This window comes from Sabethes cyaneus, chromosome 2 (genome assembly GCF_943734655.1).
Source record: "Sabethes cyaneus chromosome 2, idSabCyanKW18_F2, whole genome shotgun sequence".
In the NCBI taxonomy this organism is placed as follows: Eukaryota; Metazoa; Arthropoda; class Insecta; order Diptera; family Culicidae; genus Sabethes; species Sabethes cyaneus.
The window spans coordinates 144675936-144694689 of record NC_071354.1 but is presented as its reverse complement, the minus strand read 5'-3'; the positions used below and the strand labels follow the sequence as shown (position 1 = coordinate 144694689).

At 40.5% G+C, this 18754-nt stretch overlaps 1 protein-coding gene across 1 annotated transcript; it reads right to left on the bottom strand.

The window, feature by feature from the left end:
* Nucleotides 1-387: 387 nt before the first annotated feature.
* LOC128736141 (uncharacterized) lies at nt 388-18340 on the bottom strand. The gene is given in 4 exon segments (XM_053830621.1): nt 388-1200; nt 1270-1446; nt 16192-16298; nt 18169-18340. Coding segments are annotated over 4 exon segments (1269 nt in total).
* Nucleotides 18341-18754: the final 414 nt, after the last annotated feature.

The window sequence follows — 18754 nt, the reverse complement described above, 5'->3', positions numbered from 1 at the left end:
TGTGGTAGGGCTGGTCTGACAATAAAAAAAAAGTTAATTAATTACCTGTACCGATTTTATGTGATGTGATATTCGCTACATAAATAATCCATCGCAAACTGTTAGTGATAATATGATTTTGGAAATGCACTATACTTACATTCTATCTACAAACTATTGCAACACTACGTACGTAAAAATTATTTGCATAGCAATCACATCAGTAGATTCAAATAGTACGTTCATAAATAATCGCTTAACAATTGCGCTATAGAGAACACATCCGAGATGTGCCCCTGGGAAATTTTCCTAATTATAAAGTAACTGGTTGAATCAGATACCATAAACTAACAGTTTAATATGTAATATTGCACAAGAAATACATCACGAGACGCGAGGGCTATTCAACTACGCAAATCGGTTGGCATAGATTGGAATTCGTCGGTGCTGCTGTTGGTTGACCATCGCCTGGACAATTTTATTCGAAGCAACCATCTGTTCCGTTGCAGGGAACAGAACTGGGCCGGTTCTTGCCTTCCGCTTAGCCGCTCCCGTAGGTGGTCCAAAGTAAGCGGAATAGTCCGGCTTCGGGGGACCTCCACGGGCCTTGAATTGGTACACTTTGGGCGTGGTAAAATGTTTTACATTCGGAACAGCGGCAGGTTTCAGAAGATTTTTCTTTGGGCTGCTCGATTGGCGAATTCCATTGAGTTTGGCCTTTTGAAGCGTGATGGGATGGGAAATTTTATTATTATACTGAGCAAATGGTTGATATAGTCCTGCGTCCTGCGTGTAGTAAGGACTGAGCTCAGCTTCTCCGAGCTGTGAGAAGTCAACGGATGGTGAAATGGGCTTCAATTTGGACAGATCGGGAGCCTTTACCTCCTCTATCCGAATGGTAGGTTTGAAGCTGTCTTTGGAGAAATCAAATTCTTTTGAGAAGAATGGCTCTTTCCCACTGTTATACGGTGCTCGGTATCCCTTATATTCAGAGTCAAAATTCACGTGTGGTTTCAACTCTAATAGAGATGGTGTAGGCCGTTTTTTCTCACTCAGCTCGGCGATGTCTTCCTCGTGATGAGGAACATCGGAACTTAGAATGATGTGATCCTGGTTTTTACTGAAGTGGTTTATCTTTGATTGAGAATGATGATCATCGTAGCGATATTCTTCGTGTTCGTTTTGGACGGGATGAGCATTGGGTCCATGAGTTTTGACAACCTGTAATGAATGAAAGATCACTGTTAAGCTATGAAACGGACAAAGGTTATCAATATTATTACGACGTACCGCATTGAATCCTGTTTTAGAATCAGCCGTGTAATCTACTTCGCGAATTGACCCATCCGGTTCCACGACACTGTAGTGACCTTTAACAATTCCGTCGTCGCGAGTTTCCCACTGCGATTTTACATCACCGCTGTGTAGATCTTTTACACCGTAGCTAAATGAGTACGACGGATGTGCCTGGAAGGGAAAAAGGTTGAAATGTTATGTTACAGTCGAAGTTAGAAAAATATGATACAACTTAATGATTGATTTTCAAATAATATTGGCACTGGACAAGGGTATCAGTATTCTAGCAATAATTAATGATATTTCATAGCTAAGTTAAGTGTTTCTTCCTGTGGTCTTGATAAACTAAACTTGTATTTCTTATAACTACGTGTTCGATGCAGGATGTACGGTAATATAATTTTCGACGAATGAAGTTTAATTGAAATTTTATTGCTCGTCGACGGTGTAGCTATTAAAACAGAAATCATGTTCCTGTCAAATTTTCTCATCAGTTTACTTTACTTTTAGATCGTTTCATGCTGACATTTAGTGAGGCAATTATTTTGCAGGCAAACGAGCTGGTAATAAAATCAACTAATCACTAGTTTAAGGAAAACAAGTGAATGTGCCAGCTGCACTTGACACTTGCATATGGCATTAAACCTTATCCGGTGGGCAATAAGTATCAAATATGAGAACTAAACTCACAAAATAAAAAAATTGGAACAGAATCTGCATTCCCATACTGTGCAGCACTATGTTTCTACGCCTTCGAAACACTCCCCGAAACTTGTACTATGTTCTAGCTGCAGAACCAGCGAGTTGACAGAATGCAGAATCGTAAGCTTGTTGCAATGCCATTCTGAGTGACGCGACGCATGGCTCACGCAAGTACCGGATCTCAGGCAGGCGAGATCTAGAATAAAATAAACACTTTATACAAGTACTTCGATGATGGTCATAAAGGCCATAAATCGCTTGAATTGTGAATGGTTGCATGTGAGAATCGATTTAACGCCTGATACTTATACGCCTACTTTGGCCTATTGATTGGATATGGCAGCGGAACGTAAAGGCCTCAGGGAATGCAGAACTGTCGGTGACCCTTGTGTTTCCAAAGGTGGTATTTCAGTATTTGCGGGGGATTTATCGCTTTCAAAGAAATGGAAAAAAATAAAATAGTATATTGTTCCCAAAAATCATCGTTAATTATTAGGTAGTTTCAGTTTTCGAATATTTTCGAACCAGGTACAACTTGAGCGATCGATGGCAGTAAAAAACTTTCAGCTGTGTTCTCAATTCAATACTGCCCCAAGCAGAGCCCTGCACTAGATAAGTTGCAGCTTTTTAATTATAGCCGGTGTCGCTGTGCGTCAGCTTGTATTAAATGTAGCCTGCTTGGGAATGCAGTTAGCTGCACGTATCACAGTCAAATCCGGGTAGCCATTGAACATTCACTAAGTATCACATACTTAGGCCTTAGGCGCGAGCATATTCGCACCTCAATTGGAGGGCTATTTAGTAACAAAGTTGTTTTTGTGTATACTTTTTGAAGACTTCGCAACAAAGTAGGTACTACGAATTCGAGAGATTATATTTTGTTTATTATTACTTGCTGGTAGGGTTAGCGTGAGTCATAAACCATTTTATAAGTAAAGCTTGACTCATTTTATATCTGGACGCAAAAATGGGTCTTCTTCGGAACCATGTTAATCAAATAAAAATGATGAGTATTCAAAATAAAGGAGAAATAGCGAAAATATTATTTTGATTGGGTTTGGATGAATTCTCGAGCTTTTCTTAAATGCCACTCATTATAGTTTGGAGACTGTGTTGATTAACCCCAGTAGCCATTTTGTTCCGTTTTTTGTCATCTCTGTAGCATCCCGAATTACATTTCCATCCTTCTTCAACTTCTGTTTGGGAAGAGAAAAGATATCAAACACTGCTTGTTTACGTCTTACAAACTCGATGTTTATAGCCCACTAGTATCAGGGAAAAAGCCTTTAGTTGTTGTTTTTCGAATCATTGCCCATAAAGAGAAATGTATTGGATTTGTAGATTTAAATTGCGTACTTTTGAGCTTTAATGCATAAAGATATTTAAACCAAACCAAGGGAAAACATCACAGTTGCCCTGGTCGAAATGTGCATTTAGAAACAATTTGACAAAATAAAAAACCACCACTATCTTGTTACCTTACAGAAATCAAAGATTGTTACTAGGGTAAAGAACTAGTTTTAAGCAGTCTAAGCGGGTCACTGATTGTTTGACCTTATAACAAGCGATGGGATGACTAAGTTGGGGATATCAGCATACCAATCTTCTTGATATCTTTAGTTCTTCAAGCTGTTACCATTGGAAGACACTATTGTTGAGCTAAACTTTTGATTTTTCGCTTTAAAAGTTGGAGCGGCGGAACTAATTTTGAAAAGACCGAACCTATTTTCATCCGCAAGGTGCTTTTTTAAGCAATCCTGAAATCTGAATTTTTTTACGTCCCCTTAAAAAATCCCTCGAACTTTTCCCCCTATTCAGTAAGTTCGCGTTCCTATCCGCGACCTACTAATCGGCATCTGATGCGTAATCGGCATAGCGTATCGGCATAGATGCGTAAAATGCCATCTGTCTAAATTGTTTATCGGGGCATACACTCACCGCACCGCTCGGCAAACGGTATTCGTCGTCTCTTTTATTCTCTGGTGTTCTTATGGGAAACTGCGAGTTTGACGTCTCACTCGCTGTTCATAAGGATGGTGGGAGAACAAAAGAGATAAACATATAGCAGTACAAACGATCCGACTCAGAACAGTGTTGTCAAATAACATTGAAACACATCGTTGCTTTATTAAATCGCTGAGAAAATCTTCGAAAATTATTGAAAAAGCTGTCTTTTGTGTTATTTTTAATAAAGAAAAATTAATTATGAACATACATTTCTCTTGAAAGTATTGAACCACGTTTTCACCATAGAAGGTTTCAGTTAATTTCAAACTTAAAATTCTTATTTCCAGAACCGAAACAGTGTCTTGGTAACACGATAGTTCATCAGTTGTGCTGCAGCTGCTGCTACTGGTGAACAGGTTCCGTCAATTCAGAATTTGTTTTCAGTTTTGTTAGAAAATAAAACTTTTGGCTAGTGACAAAGCCTTAGATAATAGAAAAAAATGTGTGAATAATATGGTATGTAACAATTGAGTGCTTGACTTTTAGAGTGGTTGTAATCAGTGCTGAAAAATGTGATGGATTCGTTAGTAGCGAGGTGGCGATTGCCTTCAGCAGCTGAAAAATGTACGTTTTTGGACAACAATTTTTAATTCTTCATATTTCTTGTCGGAAACCCAATAAATTGTGTTTGTGTGAATCAAATGTCTGGTTAAGTGATTTGTGAAGATGATCCTATCAAAAGATTTTGAAAATATGAATAAAAAAGTGCATTTTCGGCTCATTTATGTTCAACTGATTAAAATAGGTGACACTGCTTAACTCGTTCCTTACCCTATTACCATTCCTTCCCTCACGTTGAAGAGATTTTACCAATTCGATCCCTTTTTTATCAGTAGCATAGCACATCCTTGCTACAACACAATACAACACATGCTCATGCATATAGAGCAGCGTTGCCAACCTTCCAGATTTGTCTGGATTTTCCAGACTTTTTGATGCCTAATAAGACAAAAAAAGACGTTTTCCATATATTGTCTTCCATTGGAGCAAATGGCAGCCAGACTTTTCCAGACACTTTTATTCTCGTTTTCCAGATTTTCGTAAAAACCGGTTGGCAACGCTGCATATTCATATTCCAACCGAACACTAGAACGGTGATGCACAGATCCTCGATACAAATATCAAAATAGCTTAAATTTAATCGGCGTGCGTAAAAATCTTCGATCTGCCTGGGCGAGGGTTTTTGTTAGTTTTTCTGGTGTGCTTTCTAAGCAGAGACTTGGTATAGGTTTATTCATCGTAAAGGATATTCGACCTGTTGGGACGAGGAAGTTCTGTCACTTTTTCTTGAGCACTTTCCTAACACAGACATCAAATTGGCCTATGTTTATTCGTCGTAATGTTTCTTCGACTTGGGGCGAACCAATCACCGGTTGAAAGCCCCATCAAATAGTAAATAAATAAATAAATAAGTTTCTTCGACCTTCCACCTGAGACACCAGCGTTTCAGGTTATTTTGTCAGTTTTTTTTCGCTCAACATCAACGCCCCCGATGAAACGTGTTTCGTTATTTTCAATTTATCAATAAGGCATACCTTGAATGTAATAGTATTCTTTATTGGAGTCGATGCGTAGAAGATTTCCGATCCATTAGTGCAAATATATTCGAAATCGGTCGGGAAGCGCTGAAAACCTATCAGTTTTTCGTGACGCTCGCATTTTTTGATTTTTTGGAGCGACACTCTACCATGCTTCCATGCTGGTCGCAAGACGTAAAAAAATATAAAAATGGCCAAGATACGCTAAACACGGCACTTGACAGTGGATAGTTTAAAGAATTTAGTAGGAGGAAAAACTACCGGAGGAGTTGATGGCGTGGTTTGTCCGTATTAAAAAAGGGTGATCGGCTAGATTACTGTAATTACCGCGGCATTACGCTGGTCAACGCCGCCTACAAGGTGCTCTCTCAGATTTTGTTGCGTCGTCTATCAATAGCAAGAAAATTCATAGGTCATTATCAATCGGGCTTTATGGAGGCCCGTGGTACTGCGGATAAAATTTTTACTCTCCGACAAATCCTCCAGAAATGTCGGAAGTACATCGTGCCCATGCATCACATCTTCGTGGATTTCAGGGTAGCGTACGGTACAGTTGAACGCGAAAGCGAATCTGCTACCTGAGTGACCTGAGTGATCTGAGTGATGTGCTACCTTCGCGTTTCTGGGTACTCTAAAGTCCTTTAGAATCGCGCAGAGGGTTGCGGCAAGGGGATGGACTGTCCTGTATATTATTCAATATCGCTATAGAAGGTGTGACCCGGCGAGCGGGCATCGAAACGAGCGGAACGCTCTTTAGCAAGAGTAGCCAACTCCTAGGATTGTTTCGCCTCGTTATAGTTAGAACTGGTAAGTCCTCATGAGGTTCAAAACCATTACCTCAATAGGTCCTCATACCAGTATACTAACCATAAGAAGCGTCTTCGCGATAATGTAGAACTCAGCATGAAGGAAGGCTGATGAGGGGCCTGAGAATAAACCCATGCTAAAGTCACTTTGACATCGAATGGCCTGATTCTACTGAGATTCGTACCCACGGCCATTCGCTTGTCAAAGCAGGCTCGATAACCTTACGGCTACCGACCCCCCCAAAACGCTAATCAGACCAGTAGTGCTGTACGGACTTGAGTGAGTAATTTTGCTTATGGAAGAAATACGTCTACTTGCCGAATTTGAATGAAAGGCGTTGCCGATTATTTTTGGTGGAATACAAACGCATAGCGGAGAGTGGCGTAGGCGTATAAACCACGAGTTGCAGGCACTGCTTCGAGAGATTCCCATCGTACACCTGGCGGAAGTTGGGAGACTACGGTGGACGGATCACGTCGTTCAAGAATCTTATCGGTACCAGGAATAGCGCGTGCTAGATGACTCGATCAGGTTGAAACCGACTTGCGTGTGGCGAAACGCGCAAAATATTAGCGACGTGTAGCTCACGACCGAGTACAGTGAGTGGAGAGGAATTCTTGATTTGGCAGAAGCCACCCGGCTCTCGACTGGCAAAATAGTTTTTTAGTCCTTTCTCCTGCCATCTGTACTCGCTACTGAGTATGCGCAAAAACCTCCAAGCAGCGCTGCTATAGAAAGAATAGTTACTTGAAACGTTTCTCGAAGACTCTGGGAATGTGTTAATGGAGCGATCAACAGCGCAGTGAAAGGTGACTATTGGGTACATTAACTTGTTGTGATGGAACGAAGAATACCAGACGAAAAATGCAAACAAAAATTGGAATGGGTATCTCCCAAAGGCTTTGTGCCTAGCCGAAGCGTGTTAAAAAAAAAAGATGGAGGAGTCGTGACGGATGAACGTGAGGTGATCTTTAGGTAAAAGCAGCACTGTAATGAGTATCTGAATGGCCGTAGCATAACAATATAGCAGAAAATATGCAGAATCCTTAGAGAAGTGATCGACGCCATTAGGCCGTTCAAGAAAAACATGGCAGCTGGAAAAGATGGCAACGCAGCAGGGCTTTTCAAGATGGGTCCGAATAGGTTGGCAACTTGTCTGTGCTGGTTGAAAGTCAGGTTCTGAGAAACAGAAAAGCTATCCGAGGAATGGAAAAGCAAAGCAAAGCCATGAGTATAAACGTTCAGAAGAACTTGACCCTTCTTTATCGACAGACTTCGCAGCCGGTTATCCGAATACAGGAAAACTACGGGGCTAGTGTAAAGATCCTATTGACTCAACAGCGGCACCGCCTAGTCGAGATTCGAACCTATAACGACTGGCTTGGTAGACCAGCATTGTACCCCGGAGCTAACTGGGCGGGCCGAGGAATGGAAGGAGGGTGTAATGTACAAAAAAGACGCCTCCCAGATGGTCTCGAAGTACGCTGGTCTAACAAACCAATCGTCGTAGTTAAATTCTCAACCTGGAGAGGTTGTTAAAGTCAATAGAATCGTAGCACTAGCCCCGCAATTCTCCTGTACTCTAACAGCTGTCTGCAAAGTCTGTCGTATAAAAAATAGAAGGTCAAGTTTTGATAACGGAATATAGTACCTAGGCTTTGCATTGCTTTTTACAAAAAGGACGCCAATTTAGAATGTACGAAGAGAACTATCGAGCAATCGCCGTTCTCAACACCGTCTACGAACTGCTATCGACGCTACCAAGTAGATTTGTGGAAATTAATCAAGCCGGCTTTGTGCACGGACGATCGACAGCGGCCCAAATCTTTGTGTTGTGGCCGATCTTCAAAAAGTTTCGCGAATACCAACTCAGTACACACCACCTAATTGATTTTTAAGTCGCCTCTGATACTGCCGGGAAGAGGCTTTGGAACATAATGAACAAAAACGGCTTTCCTAGGAAGCTGATAAGACTGATTAAACCACGATTGATGATGTAAAGTGCTGCTTGAGGATATCGGAAAAGTTCAGCAAGTCGCTAGTTCTCCCGGTCGTGTTTTACCGTTATGAATTTGTGGCGTTGAAAAAGATCTATCGGCGAGTTTCATTGATCTGTTCTGGGCGGCGCGCTGCGAGCAAGGTGGTTAGACTAGGTGAAGCGAGATCTGGCGGAGAGTACTCGGTGCCCTAGGAATTGGACCCTCAACCCTCAAGTCCTCAACCGAGTTATATGGAGAAACATTATTCAGCAGGCTTTGTCTTAGGACGGCAAGCCACCTAAGTAAGTAAGTAAGTTCTGGGCGGCAAACTGGAAGATTGAGTGGGGCCCAAGCGCATGGACCATGGAAGCCGGGAGAACAAAAAACGTCGGACTGTAGTGGGTCGCACTTGTAACGAGGATGCCGAATGAGTGAATTTCGTGGTACATCATGCAATCTTTGGATGTGTGTTTTCAACGAGTTGCTAATGAAACGGCTGATACTGCCGACTGGTGGATAGCAATTCGAGTAACCTGGGGGCGTATGCATTCGGCAATGTTGTAGTGTCCAGTTATAGGGGAAATGTATCCTCCCACAGATAGAAAAAGAAAATTTATAACACCTTCCACTCCAAACGCTGCATGTTTATTAAACGAAAAGCCCTAGATTTAATTTTTCTTGTTTCTATTTTTCTGGTCGTTGTTAACGCATTAGATAATTTCAAAATCCGTGTTGTGCAAAAGATACTGCAGGAAACATTAAATATCTTGTTTATGTAAATATTTCACGGTGAATTATTCTTAATTATTTTAGACTAATACATCCTTAATTTTCTCGGCTAATTGTTGTGAAGTGCATATACTTGTAGAATCAATGCAACGTTAGCTAGTAAAATGGTAATCGATTACTTGACTAGGTACAACAATGTTGCCCTCGGCTCGTGCCGCCGATAAACGTCGCTGGAGCTGCTTTAACAGGTTGCCGTTCGTGCTTTGATAAGATGTTTTCTTTCTTTTTCTACAGTATCTAATTGGGTGGTTCTCGGGTGGTGCGCTCTTAAATGAAGGTGCATGATTAATGTGTGTCAATCGCTAATCAGTGCAATGTTGCCGACGTTCGGCATGTTTCATGGAATTTGCTAGGGATAACTTGTTTTTTTTTGTTCACATCTCCAGTTACATATGGTAAGTCTCTCAGAAAGTGGCACATACTGCGGTTAGTGGCCGGCAGAGTTGTCTAGCATTTGCGGTTATCGGAGGTGTTTAATTTCTTGACATAGCTCACCGCGCAGACCTGGGGATGAATGATATGATGATTTTGAGGGCAGAAAATCTATTCAGATCATTGCATTTGCATAACTTCATTTGCATTTGCGTGCATTCGCAAGTGATGGCTATTAACACTAATTTGAATCTTGTTTCTTGGTTTGATTCTCAAGTAAGTGACTATTTCGAATAGCATATTCAAGTTGACAAATTGTGCAGTCTTGATCCGTATTTCCCAACGTTACATGTACTGTGAACAACATATCAATTACAAATAGTTGATCGACACTGGTCAGGAATCAAGATCTGAGAGAGCAATTAATATCATCTTGTTCGCCTGCAAATGTATGTTTGAGAACGATCGATTAATTAGCACGCGGTTTCAATGAAATAGTAAACTTGAATAAACTTGCACTGCAGTAAATGTGGTACCTGAATAAAAATAAAAGTGTTTAAATGAAAAAATCGCGGTAAAAATTAAAATTACTAAACTCAAAGATTGTCACATCGATCTATTTAAGCCTGTGTATACGATTTGTCGAGTATAGGCTTTACACATTAGCGGCGAAATACAGAATCCAATTACCGCTATTTCGCACTGACGCACGGCTGTCATCAAGAAATGGTGAGCCTTCAGAAACCCATAACATATTGATCACGTGCGGTGTGTGCCCAGCTTGACCGGATAATTACGACAGCGATTTTATTATTTTATGCTCACGTGCACATCGACTAATAACTTGCAAAACCTGCTTAAATGCGACTTTCTTGTTCAATTGGCGTAGAAAAAATGTGGTGGCGAGGCAAACCAAAAACTAACATGTTATTGAAGCTTTTACAGTGCCATTTATCAATCACATTGCCAATGCCAAAATCCGGACCAATGCAGCAATGTGATGCCGGTCCCGCTGGCAGGTCGTTAGTTAGGCATATATGCAAGTGTTAACAACATCAGCCAAGATTCGGAATTGCATAACAGAGTGCGACTTTAGAAGGTAACTCTGAATCTCGATCTTGATTTTTTCCATCACTCCTCCGACTGGCGCCAGGCATCGGCTGTATCGAATCAAAATAATTCCCGCCTCGACGGCAATCGCGCTATCGCCAGACAGATTAAACTGCTCAATTACGGCCCCACAGTGGTTGCAAATTAATCTACAAATGTCTTCAGTCGAAGATTTACGATAATGTATCTTTAAAAGATTTGTACAAATCGATCGACTGTGTAATACATTTTAGGTGTAAATCTGTAATTTCGCCGTATTCAGCAGGTTTGGGGGTTGGCTTGATTATCATAATAAAAACGTATACATTCGTGGCGCCGAATTTAAGTAAATTGTTGAAATTGCTTTCTTCGTGAAAAACAGCTGATACCGTTGTTTCGATCAAATTTATGCGAACTAGAACTTCGTTGTTAACCCTTTTAATAATAATTACATTTTCCTAATAAAAATTAGGATTGTTTGCCATCTGCTAGATTTAATGTTATTTCATTATTGAGTTGCCATCAGCGCACGTGCAGTGGTAATGTTATGTAACACTAATAGTAACGAAAAGCATAATATTGCAGACCACCAAGGGCAGTGCCAAAATTGCCCATTGAGCCCATGGTCAATGGTGGAGGTAGAATTGCTTTTCAATTTACGAGGCGTGGATTGGAAAAATCAATTAAAAGCATCAAATGTAATAAGGTATTGATTGTCGATGCCGAATGATCGGTTGGATTCAGAATCGAATAGGTACGATTCCATGGCCGGTATTAGGGGCACTCGACTTGCAGGTGCTAAATATAACCGGCTTCGACGGCCGATGAATCAGTTGGGTATGGCAGTTTTCAGGCTGCTTGATCGCGACATGATTCGATAGTGATCACGATAAATTAATAATGACATTACAAGGTACTTAACTGAACGTTGACACTTGAGTTCATTATTAACACGCAAACTTTGGGACTGCGGCTAATTGGAGCGAATAAAAACGCGTATCCAGCCACCACATCAGCCACCGCTACCGCTTCTGATTCCAAAGGCATTCGGGCTGGGCTGTATGAGCTATGGAGTTGTTTGTATACCGTTTAAGTCCTACAAGCTTTACGCCCAGCTGAAACATGAGTCACAAAACTTAAAAGATATTCTTACATTATCGAATGAATCTATTAAATTATGATAACCTTCCAATTTCAGATTGCGCTTTAGCGAACATTAACTATGGTTTATTTGAACCATTGATTCTAATCTAAAATTATAACCATAATCATGTGCTGTCGTGAGTTTAATGTTGTGTCTGACTGTTTTGATTGTAATGTGTCTAGACTACTTTTAAACTTAGAATTAGTATATATTACAACTGTCTGTATGATACCTTGGAAGACTAGTATTAATAAATTATAATTAAAATAACCATAACATAGGCACTAATCCCTGAAGTAGGTACACTAAACTTGTAAATAAATACAGTGCTTTTACTCAGAATCTAAGCTAGCAAAGAACATGCGCACGATTGAAGGCAAATGATTAGAAACTCAGTATAAAATAAAAGTCAAGTTTTCATTTTCCTGTTTTATTTGGTTGTCTTGCTTGCACGAGAGGTACAGCGAATAGGATTCAAGATCGTACAGGCCATCCTGCCGAGATACGAGCAACCTGAATGTAGATCGGATAACTAATCCCGGTGGAAACAGAGAAGGGGACACTCCATGTTAGGAGCGGTTCACAACGGCGACTGACCTGGATCGGCTGCCTCAATTAAGAAACGTGTTGTCTCGAAAGCTGAAGTCAAGATGTCAGCACCTTCACGAGACTCTACAGCGTGGCTTTACTAAGGCAACTTACCCAATTAAAACGATTACGAATTACCGAGGTGCCGGATAACTTTCAGAATATTCGGCGCTTAACGAGAGGATCTAGAGAGGTAGATAGATATAATTATAAGAAGACAGGCAGTTTACGGGCAGTTAGAGACAATGTATGACAGGTGTTCGCCATGGGACATCAATATCGTTATCGGATTTTGCTACGTTGTCTGTGTGTCCAATAGAAAGAAATTTCGGAGGACCCTAACAGGCAGACTATATGATACTACACATGCTGGAGGATTAGATTTTTACTCTCTGAGAACTGCTTCAGGAATATCCGAAGTACAGTTTGCCCATACCCTTTTTTTTGTAGATTTCAAGGCAGCATACGATACAATCGAATGGGAACAGCAATATCAGATGCTACACGAGATCTGATTTCCGGATAAACTGACACTGCTGTTCAAAGTTGCCCTGGAACGAGTGATGTGCTACGTGCGTGCTTCGGGAACACTTCTAAGGTCCTTCGAAATTAACCAAGGGTATTTCTGTTGGTTCTTCAACATAAGCATCATAAATGTGCACAGCGCTTACCTCAGAAGTACCGATGACGACAAGGATTAATTCTACGCGCAGTTGGAGAGTTAATACGACAGCTGTCTAAAATATTGCGGCGGATTGCAATGCTCAGGTCCGCCAGGAGGAGGAACACAAACCGGTGATTGAAGGGTTCACCGCACACCAACTGACCAATGAAATGGACCTAAGACTTATAGACTTTGTCGCCTCCAAGAACATGGCCGTACGTAGTACCTTCTTACAGCACAGACTCCTACACAAGTACACCTGGAGGTCACCAAATTAGACAGTATCACAGATCGACCACGTTCCGATCGACTATCGGTCATTACCGACGTCAGATACTGTCGAACGTTGACTCCACTGCTTAGTGTTGCCTGCCTCCCTAACGTTGGACCACTGCCTAGTGATGGTTAAGATACGCCCAAAACTCTCCGTTATGCACAACATTCGATACCAACGCCAGCCTTGGTTAGATCTCGTGCAGCTGAAGCAGCCAGACGTTGGAGGACTGTTAGAACACCATCAAAACAGTCATAAATAGTGTAGCGTAGAGCTCCAACGGGCATGTGGCACGGAATAAGCGAAACCATTGGTTTGACGATTGATGTAGGAGGGTGATGGATGAGGAGAACGCTAGGCGGGCGGCCAGGGTGCGCATATCACACGTCAGAACGTGGAAAGATATAAACAGAAGAAGATGCAGCGAAACCAAATCTTCCGAAAGAAATATGCAGAATTGCAGCAGTTGCATCGTTCTCAGAAAATACGAAAGTTCTACCAGAAACTGAACGGATCTCGCAAAGGCTTTGTGCCGCGAGCCGAAATGTGTCGGGATAAGAGTGGCAGTATTCTGATGGACGATCGTGAGGTGACCGATAGGCGAAAGCAGCACCTAAATGGCGCCCCCAGGCGGCGAACCATGGAGGCGGGGGCGATTTTGGCGATGTAGCAAACGGCAAGGAGGTGCTAGTCCCAACGATCGGCGAAGTTAAGGAGACCATCATGCAGCTAAGGAATTATAATTCAGCTGGGAAAGTAGGCAACGGAACGGAGCTTATTTAAAATGGGACCAGAAAATCTGGCCATTTGAACGCACCGGCTAATTGTTAGAATTCGGAATACGGAACAGCTACCCGAGGATTGGAAAGATGGGGTTATCTGCCCGATCTACAAAAAGGCCGATAAGTTGGACTGTGAGCACAAAAGCCGTGAATAAAGCGTTCTCATGCACCATTTGTTCATTGACTTCAAAGTGGCATATAATACTATCGACCGGAAAGAGCTATGAAAAATCATGGACGAGAACAGCTTCCCTAGGAAGCTCATCAAACTGTATCAATCTACGATGGACACAGTGCTGTTTTCGGATCTCGGGTGGATTGTCATGATCATTCGAATCTCACGGAGAACTTCGTCAAGATGATGGTCTCTCATGCCTGCTGTTTAACATAGCGCTACATGGTGTTATGAACCGAGCGGATATCAACACGTGTGGCCCGATCTTCAACAAATCTAGTCAATTTGTCTGCTTAGCCGATGACATGGATCCTATCTGTGGCGGTGATCGATGGCGATTAGTTTGAGGCAGTTGACGAATTTGTCTACCTTGGCTCACTGGTAACGGCGAATAATGATATCAGCTGTGAGATTCGGAAGCATATTATCAGCGAAAGTCGTGGCTTTGCAAGCAATTGCGGTCGAGCAGGCTAAGTCCCTGTACAAAGTGCTCTCTGTGCTAGACGCTTATTAGACCGGTTGTTCTCTACGGGCAATTCGAAGTGTTCGAAAGACGAGCGCCAAAACGATCTTCAGCGCTGCACAGGAGAACGGAGTATGGAGGCGGAGGATGAATCATGAAGTTGACAATGTGCAAAATCCCGGAGACCTGGTAGTTCTTTATGGATTTGAAGCAGTGACGCTGCTCACGGCGGACATACGCGCCCTTGTCGTGTTCAAGCGGAAACTGCAAACGATATTTTGCGAAGTACAAACTGAAAGCGGAGAGTGGCAGAAGTGTAAGAGTGCATTACTTGGACGGATTCCAATCGTACATCTGTCGAACCGCGATGGATCGGACACGTAAAGTAAAGTAAAGTAAAGTAAAGTAAAGTAAAGTAAAGTAAAGTAAAGTAAAGTAAAGTAAAGTAAAGTAAAGTAAAGTAAAGTAAAGTAAAGTAAAGTAAAGTAAAGTAAAGTAAAGTAAAGTAAAGTAAAGTAAAGTAAAGTAAAGTAAAGTAAAGTAAAGTAAAGTAAAGTAAAGTAAAGTAAAGCAAAGTAAAGTAAAGTAAAGTAAAGTAAAGTAAAGTAAAGTAAAGTAAAGTAAAGTAAAGTAAAGTAAAGTAAAGTAAAGTAAAGTAAAGTAAAGTAAAGTAAAGTAAAGTAAAGTAAAGTAAAGTAAAGTAAAGTAAAGTAAAGTAAAGTAAAGTAAAGTAAAGTAAAGTAAAGTAAAGTAAAGTAAAGTAAAGTAAAGTAAAGTAAAGTAAAGTAAAGTAAAGTAAAGTAAAGTAAAGTAAAGTAAAGTAAAGTAAAGTAAAGTAAAGTAAAGTAAAGTAAAGTAAAGTAAAGTAAAGTAAAGTAAAGTAAAGTAAAGTAAAGTAAAGTAAAGTAAAGTAAAGTAAAGTAAAGTAAAGTAAAGTAAAGTAAAGTAAAGTAAAGTAAAGTAAAGTAAAGTAAAGTAAAGTAAAGTAAAGTAAAGTAAAGTAAAGTAAAGTAAAGTAAAGTAAAGTAAAGTACAGTAAAGTGAAGTAAAGTAAAGTAAAATAAAGTAAAGTAAAGTAAAGGAAAGTGAAATACATTGAACTGTACTAACGCTAACAATGAAATATATTTGGAACATTAGGTCATACGGCCTAGTCATTAGGTCATATAGCAGAATTTGCTTTACTGCATCCATTAACATAAATTAACCCGGAACAAGCAAAACAAACTCTTTTATTTATAAGGCCTATTGTTCGTTTGTAGAATTTTGATCAGCAAATTATCAAATACTGAACAGCTTGTCACAATTGTGTCAAGTAGCTAAATTGTTTCGTGTGAAATGCAAAATAGCTAATCTTTGCCGGTGGTAACGGAGAAATACTGGAAGACAAACCGCCTAGCCTATTAATGCCAACATATCTAAGTAACATCAAACTCGAACTACTCATAACAAACGTTATGCAAACTTTGAATACGAACACCGACCGTTGATCATTCGCTGGAACTCGCATAAGCGATTGCGCAATTCTGACGTGCATACTCACATATTCCGGTGCATAGGCGTACAGTGCATCCTTAATGGCCAGCACTGCCGGCGGTCCGAGTGTTGACAGATACGCAAGAAATAGTGCCTACAAACAGATGGAGAATAGTGGGAAAATCAATCAGATTTGCTAGTGATTAGTAAGCTGCAGTTGAAATGGTTCACAATCTGAAACCGGATACATGAATCGAGTGATAAATATCGTCTAGGGACTGCACCAGTATGACTGTTTCAGGTGACAATCAGGCGCAATTTTCCTAATGAAAATGTGCAATTATCCCGCAGAGCCGCTAATGTATGTGATTTTTCATAACGACTTGTTAATAACCAATTCAATCTCTGATTATGCCGTTAGAACTGTTGCAATGGCCTGTTTGGTACTGCGGCCTAAGCCTTATAATTATTATCGGTTGGAGGACCAAAATGACTTTCGGGCAAAGCAATCGATCTGATTGTATGACGAAACTCAGTGCCAGTCCATAAAATGTACATCTAAACTAATTGAGTTAGTTGGGCTTCTGAAGGTGCGGTTGATTTATGTGAACATACTGGAAAGGTACAACAGCGGATAGAAATCGGCAAGATTAGGTTTTACGTATTTGAATTGGCCCTGCAGGAATTCACTTGATGATTTATTGCAATCTAAGACTCGATAATCCAAACAGCTTACGCATGTACGTTTTTGATTAAACTACGGTTTTCCGATTGCGTTCTACGCCTCTACGAGGCAATGTTCATAGATTTATTATTTTACTGCTAAAGATATATTGTTCGATTCCAAGGATTTCTAATCGTTCTGTTTTCATAATTATACTTCATACGCTCTAAATGCTACTTGCCAGTAATCTGGCAATTTATAATAAAATTATGATTAAGTCCACAAAATAAAACTCATTCTTAATCGTCGGTAATCAAAGATCAAGGTATTTGATTGAACCCTTATCCAATCGGCTGGTGAAGGGTAGAATAAAATATTGCATTTGAAAATTGGAAAAATATGGCCTCATCGGAATTTTCAACGCACATCCAATTGAATCTGGTCACGAATCGGAGCACTGGCGAGTTGGAACGCTTGAAGCTATAGTAAGCACGCATACAAATTTCGAACTTACCTACCAATCGAGGGACAATGATCGGGGATGTGGAATAGGCCTACATATTTTGCGGCGAGATAAAATTTGTTGACTGATTCTGAAAAGCACTCCCACTTTGGTCATGTAAATGAAAGTGCTGTCGGAGCTGGAGCCTGCTGCTGTTTCTGCAGCACCGGGCGGACTTGAACTATAAACTCAGCGTAATAAATATGAATTGAAATGGCCGGGGAACTGGTAGTGTAATATGCATTTATGGCAGTCATAACCGTAGTGCGCAACCAAATGGTTATAGATCTGCTGTGCGTGAGAGAAATGTACGCAGTACGAGGGCGATGGGATTTACGATTTTAAATTTATTTTTTCTACTGGACGGCCATATGTTTTGCGAAAGTTTCGCAGTAGAAATGGTTATAGACACAGCTTTGAGAGGCATGGTTTGGTGCAACCATTTGAATTTATGAAGTTGCTGAGTGCAATTTTGATAACGGGTAGGCTAACAATTTTTAGTGGTTTTAGCAGTCATTTACTTATAAGGCAACAGCTAAGTGGAGTGAGTTTGGTTCCAACATCGAGCTTAGAAAAGGAATTTCAATTATTACAACGTTCGCTATCGAATCTAGCCAAGGAATTCATATCAGGAGAACGTAACTGCGTAAATTGGAAAAGTCTATGTAATTTTTGTACCAGCTTTGCTAACAATTGTTATAAATTAACAGTGGAAAACTAGTAAATTGACAAAAACTATAATACAAGTTTTGTTTTCTGAATTATAATATGTTAATAATGATGATGACGATGATCGAAGAGAGGCGTTTCGAGTGACAGGGCCGCCCTTGAGAAAGTGATAAGACAGAGCAAAACGAATTAGTAGAAGACGTGTGTACCCTCGTCGGCACTGCGACGGAACGGCGGTTCAGCCTGAGTTGCAGCGCTAGAAACCCAGCGAAATGAGAAAAAATTGAACAGTACGGTCCGGCTCACGGCAATGCGTGTAGCGAGCGCGTACAGAACTATCTCGTCGGTAGCGGTCTGCGTTATAGCCGGGATGATTCCCATTGATATAAACTTGGTGGAAGACAGTAAATACTATAAGCAGTGTTGGGCACCGCTAATTCGCTAATTCGCTAACCGATACAATTTGCTCGATAATCGTGGAAATTTCCCTAATCACTAATCGAAAACTGCAAATTAACAGTTACTGTTTATTTTTAAACATATCGCAATAACTTGCATTGTAATCTATCGCTGTACAAATTATTTGTAATTTACATTTATTACATGACTTTTCTTAATTTACCTAAGATCAAAACCTATTATAATTGATAAAGTGCTTTACAGTTTATTAATTTTAAAATAAACAGCGGCACTTCATTTGGAATCAAGGCCCAGCAACAATTCGGCTAGTCTGAGCATAAATTATAAAGTACAACTAGCGTTTCTCGATTGGTCGGTTAGCGAATTAGCGAATTA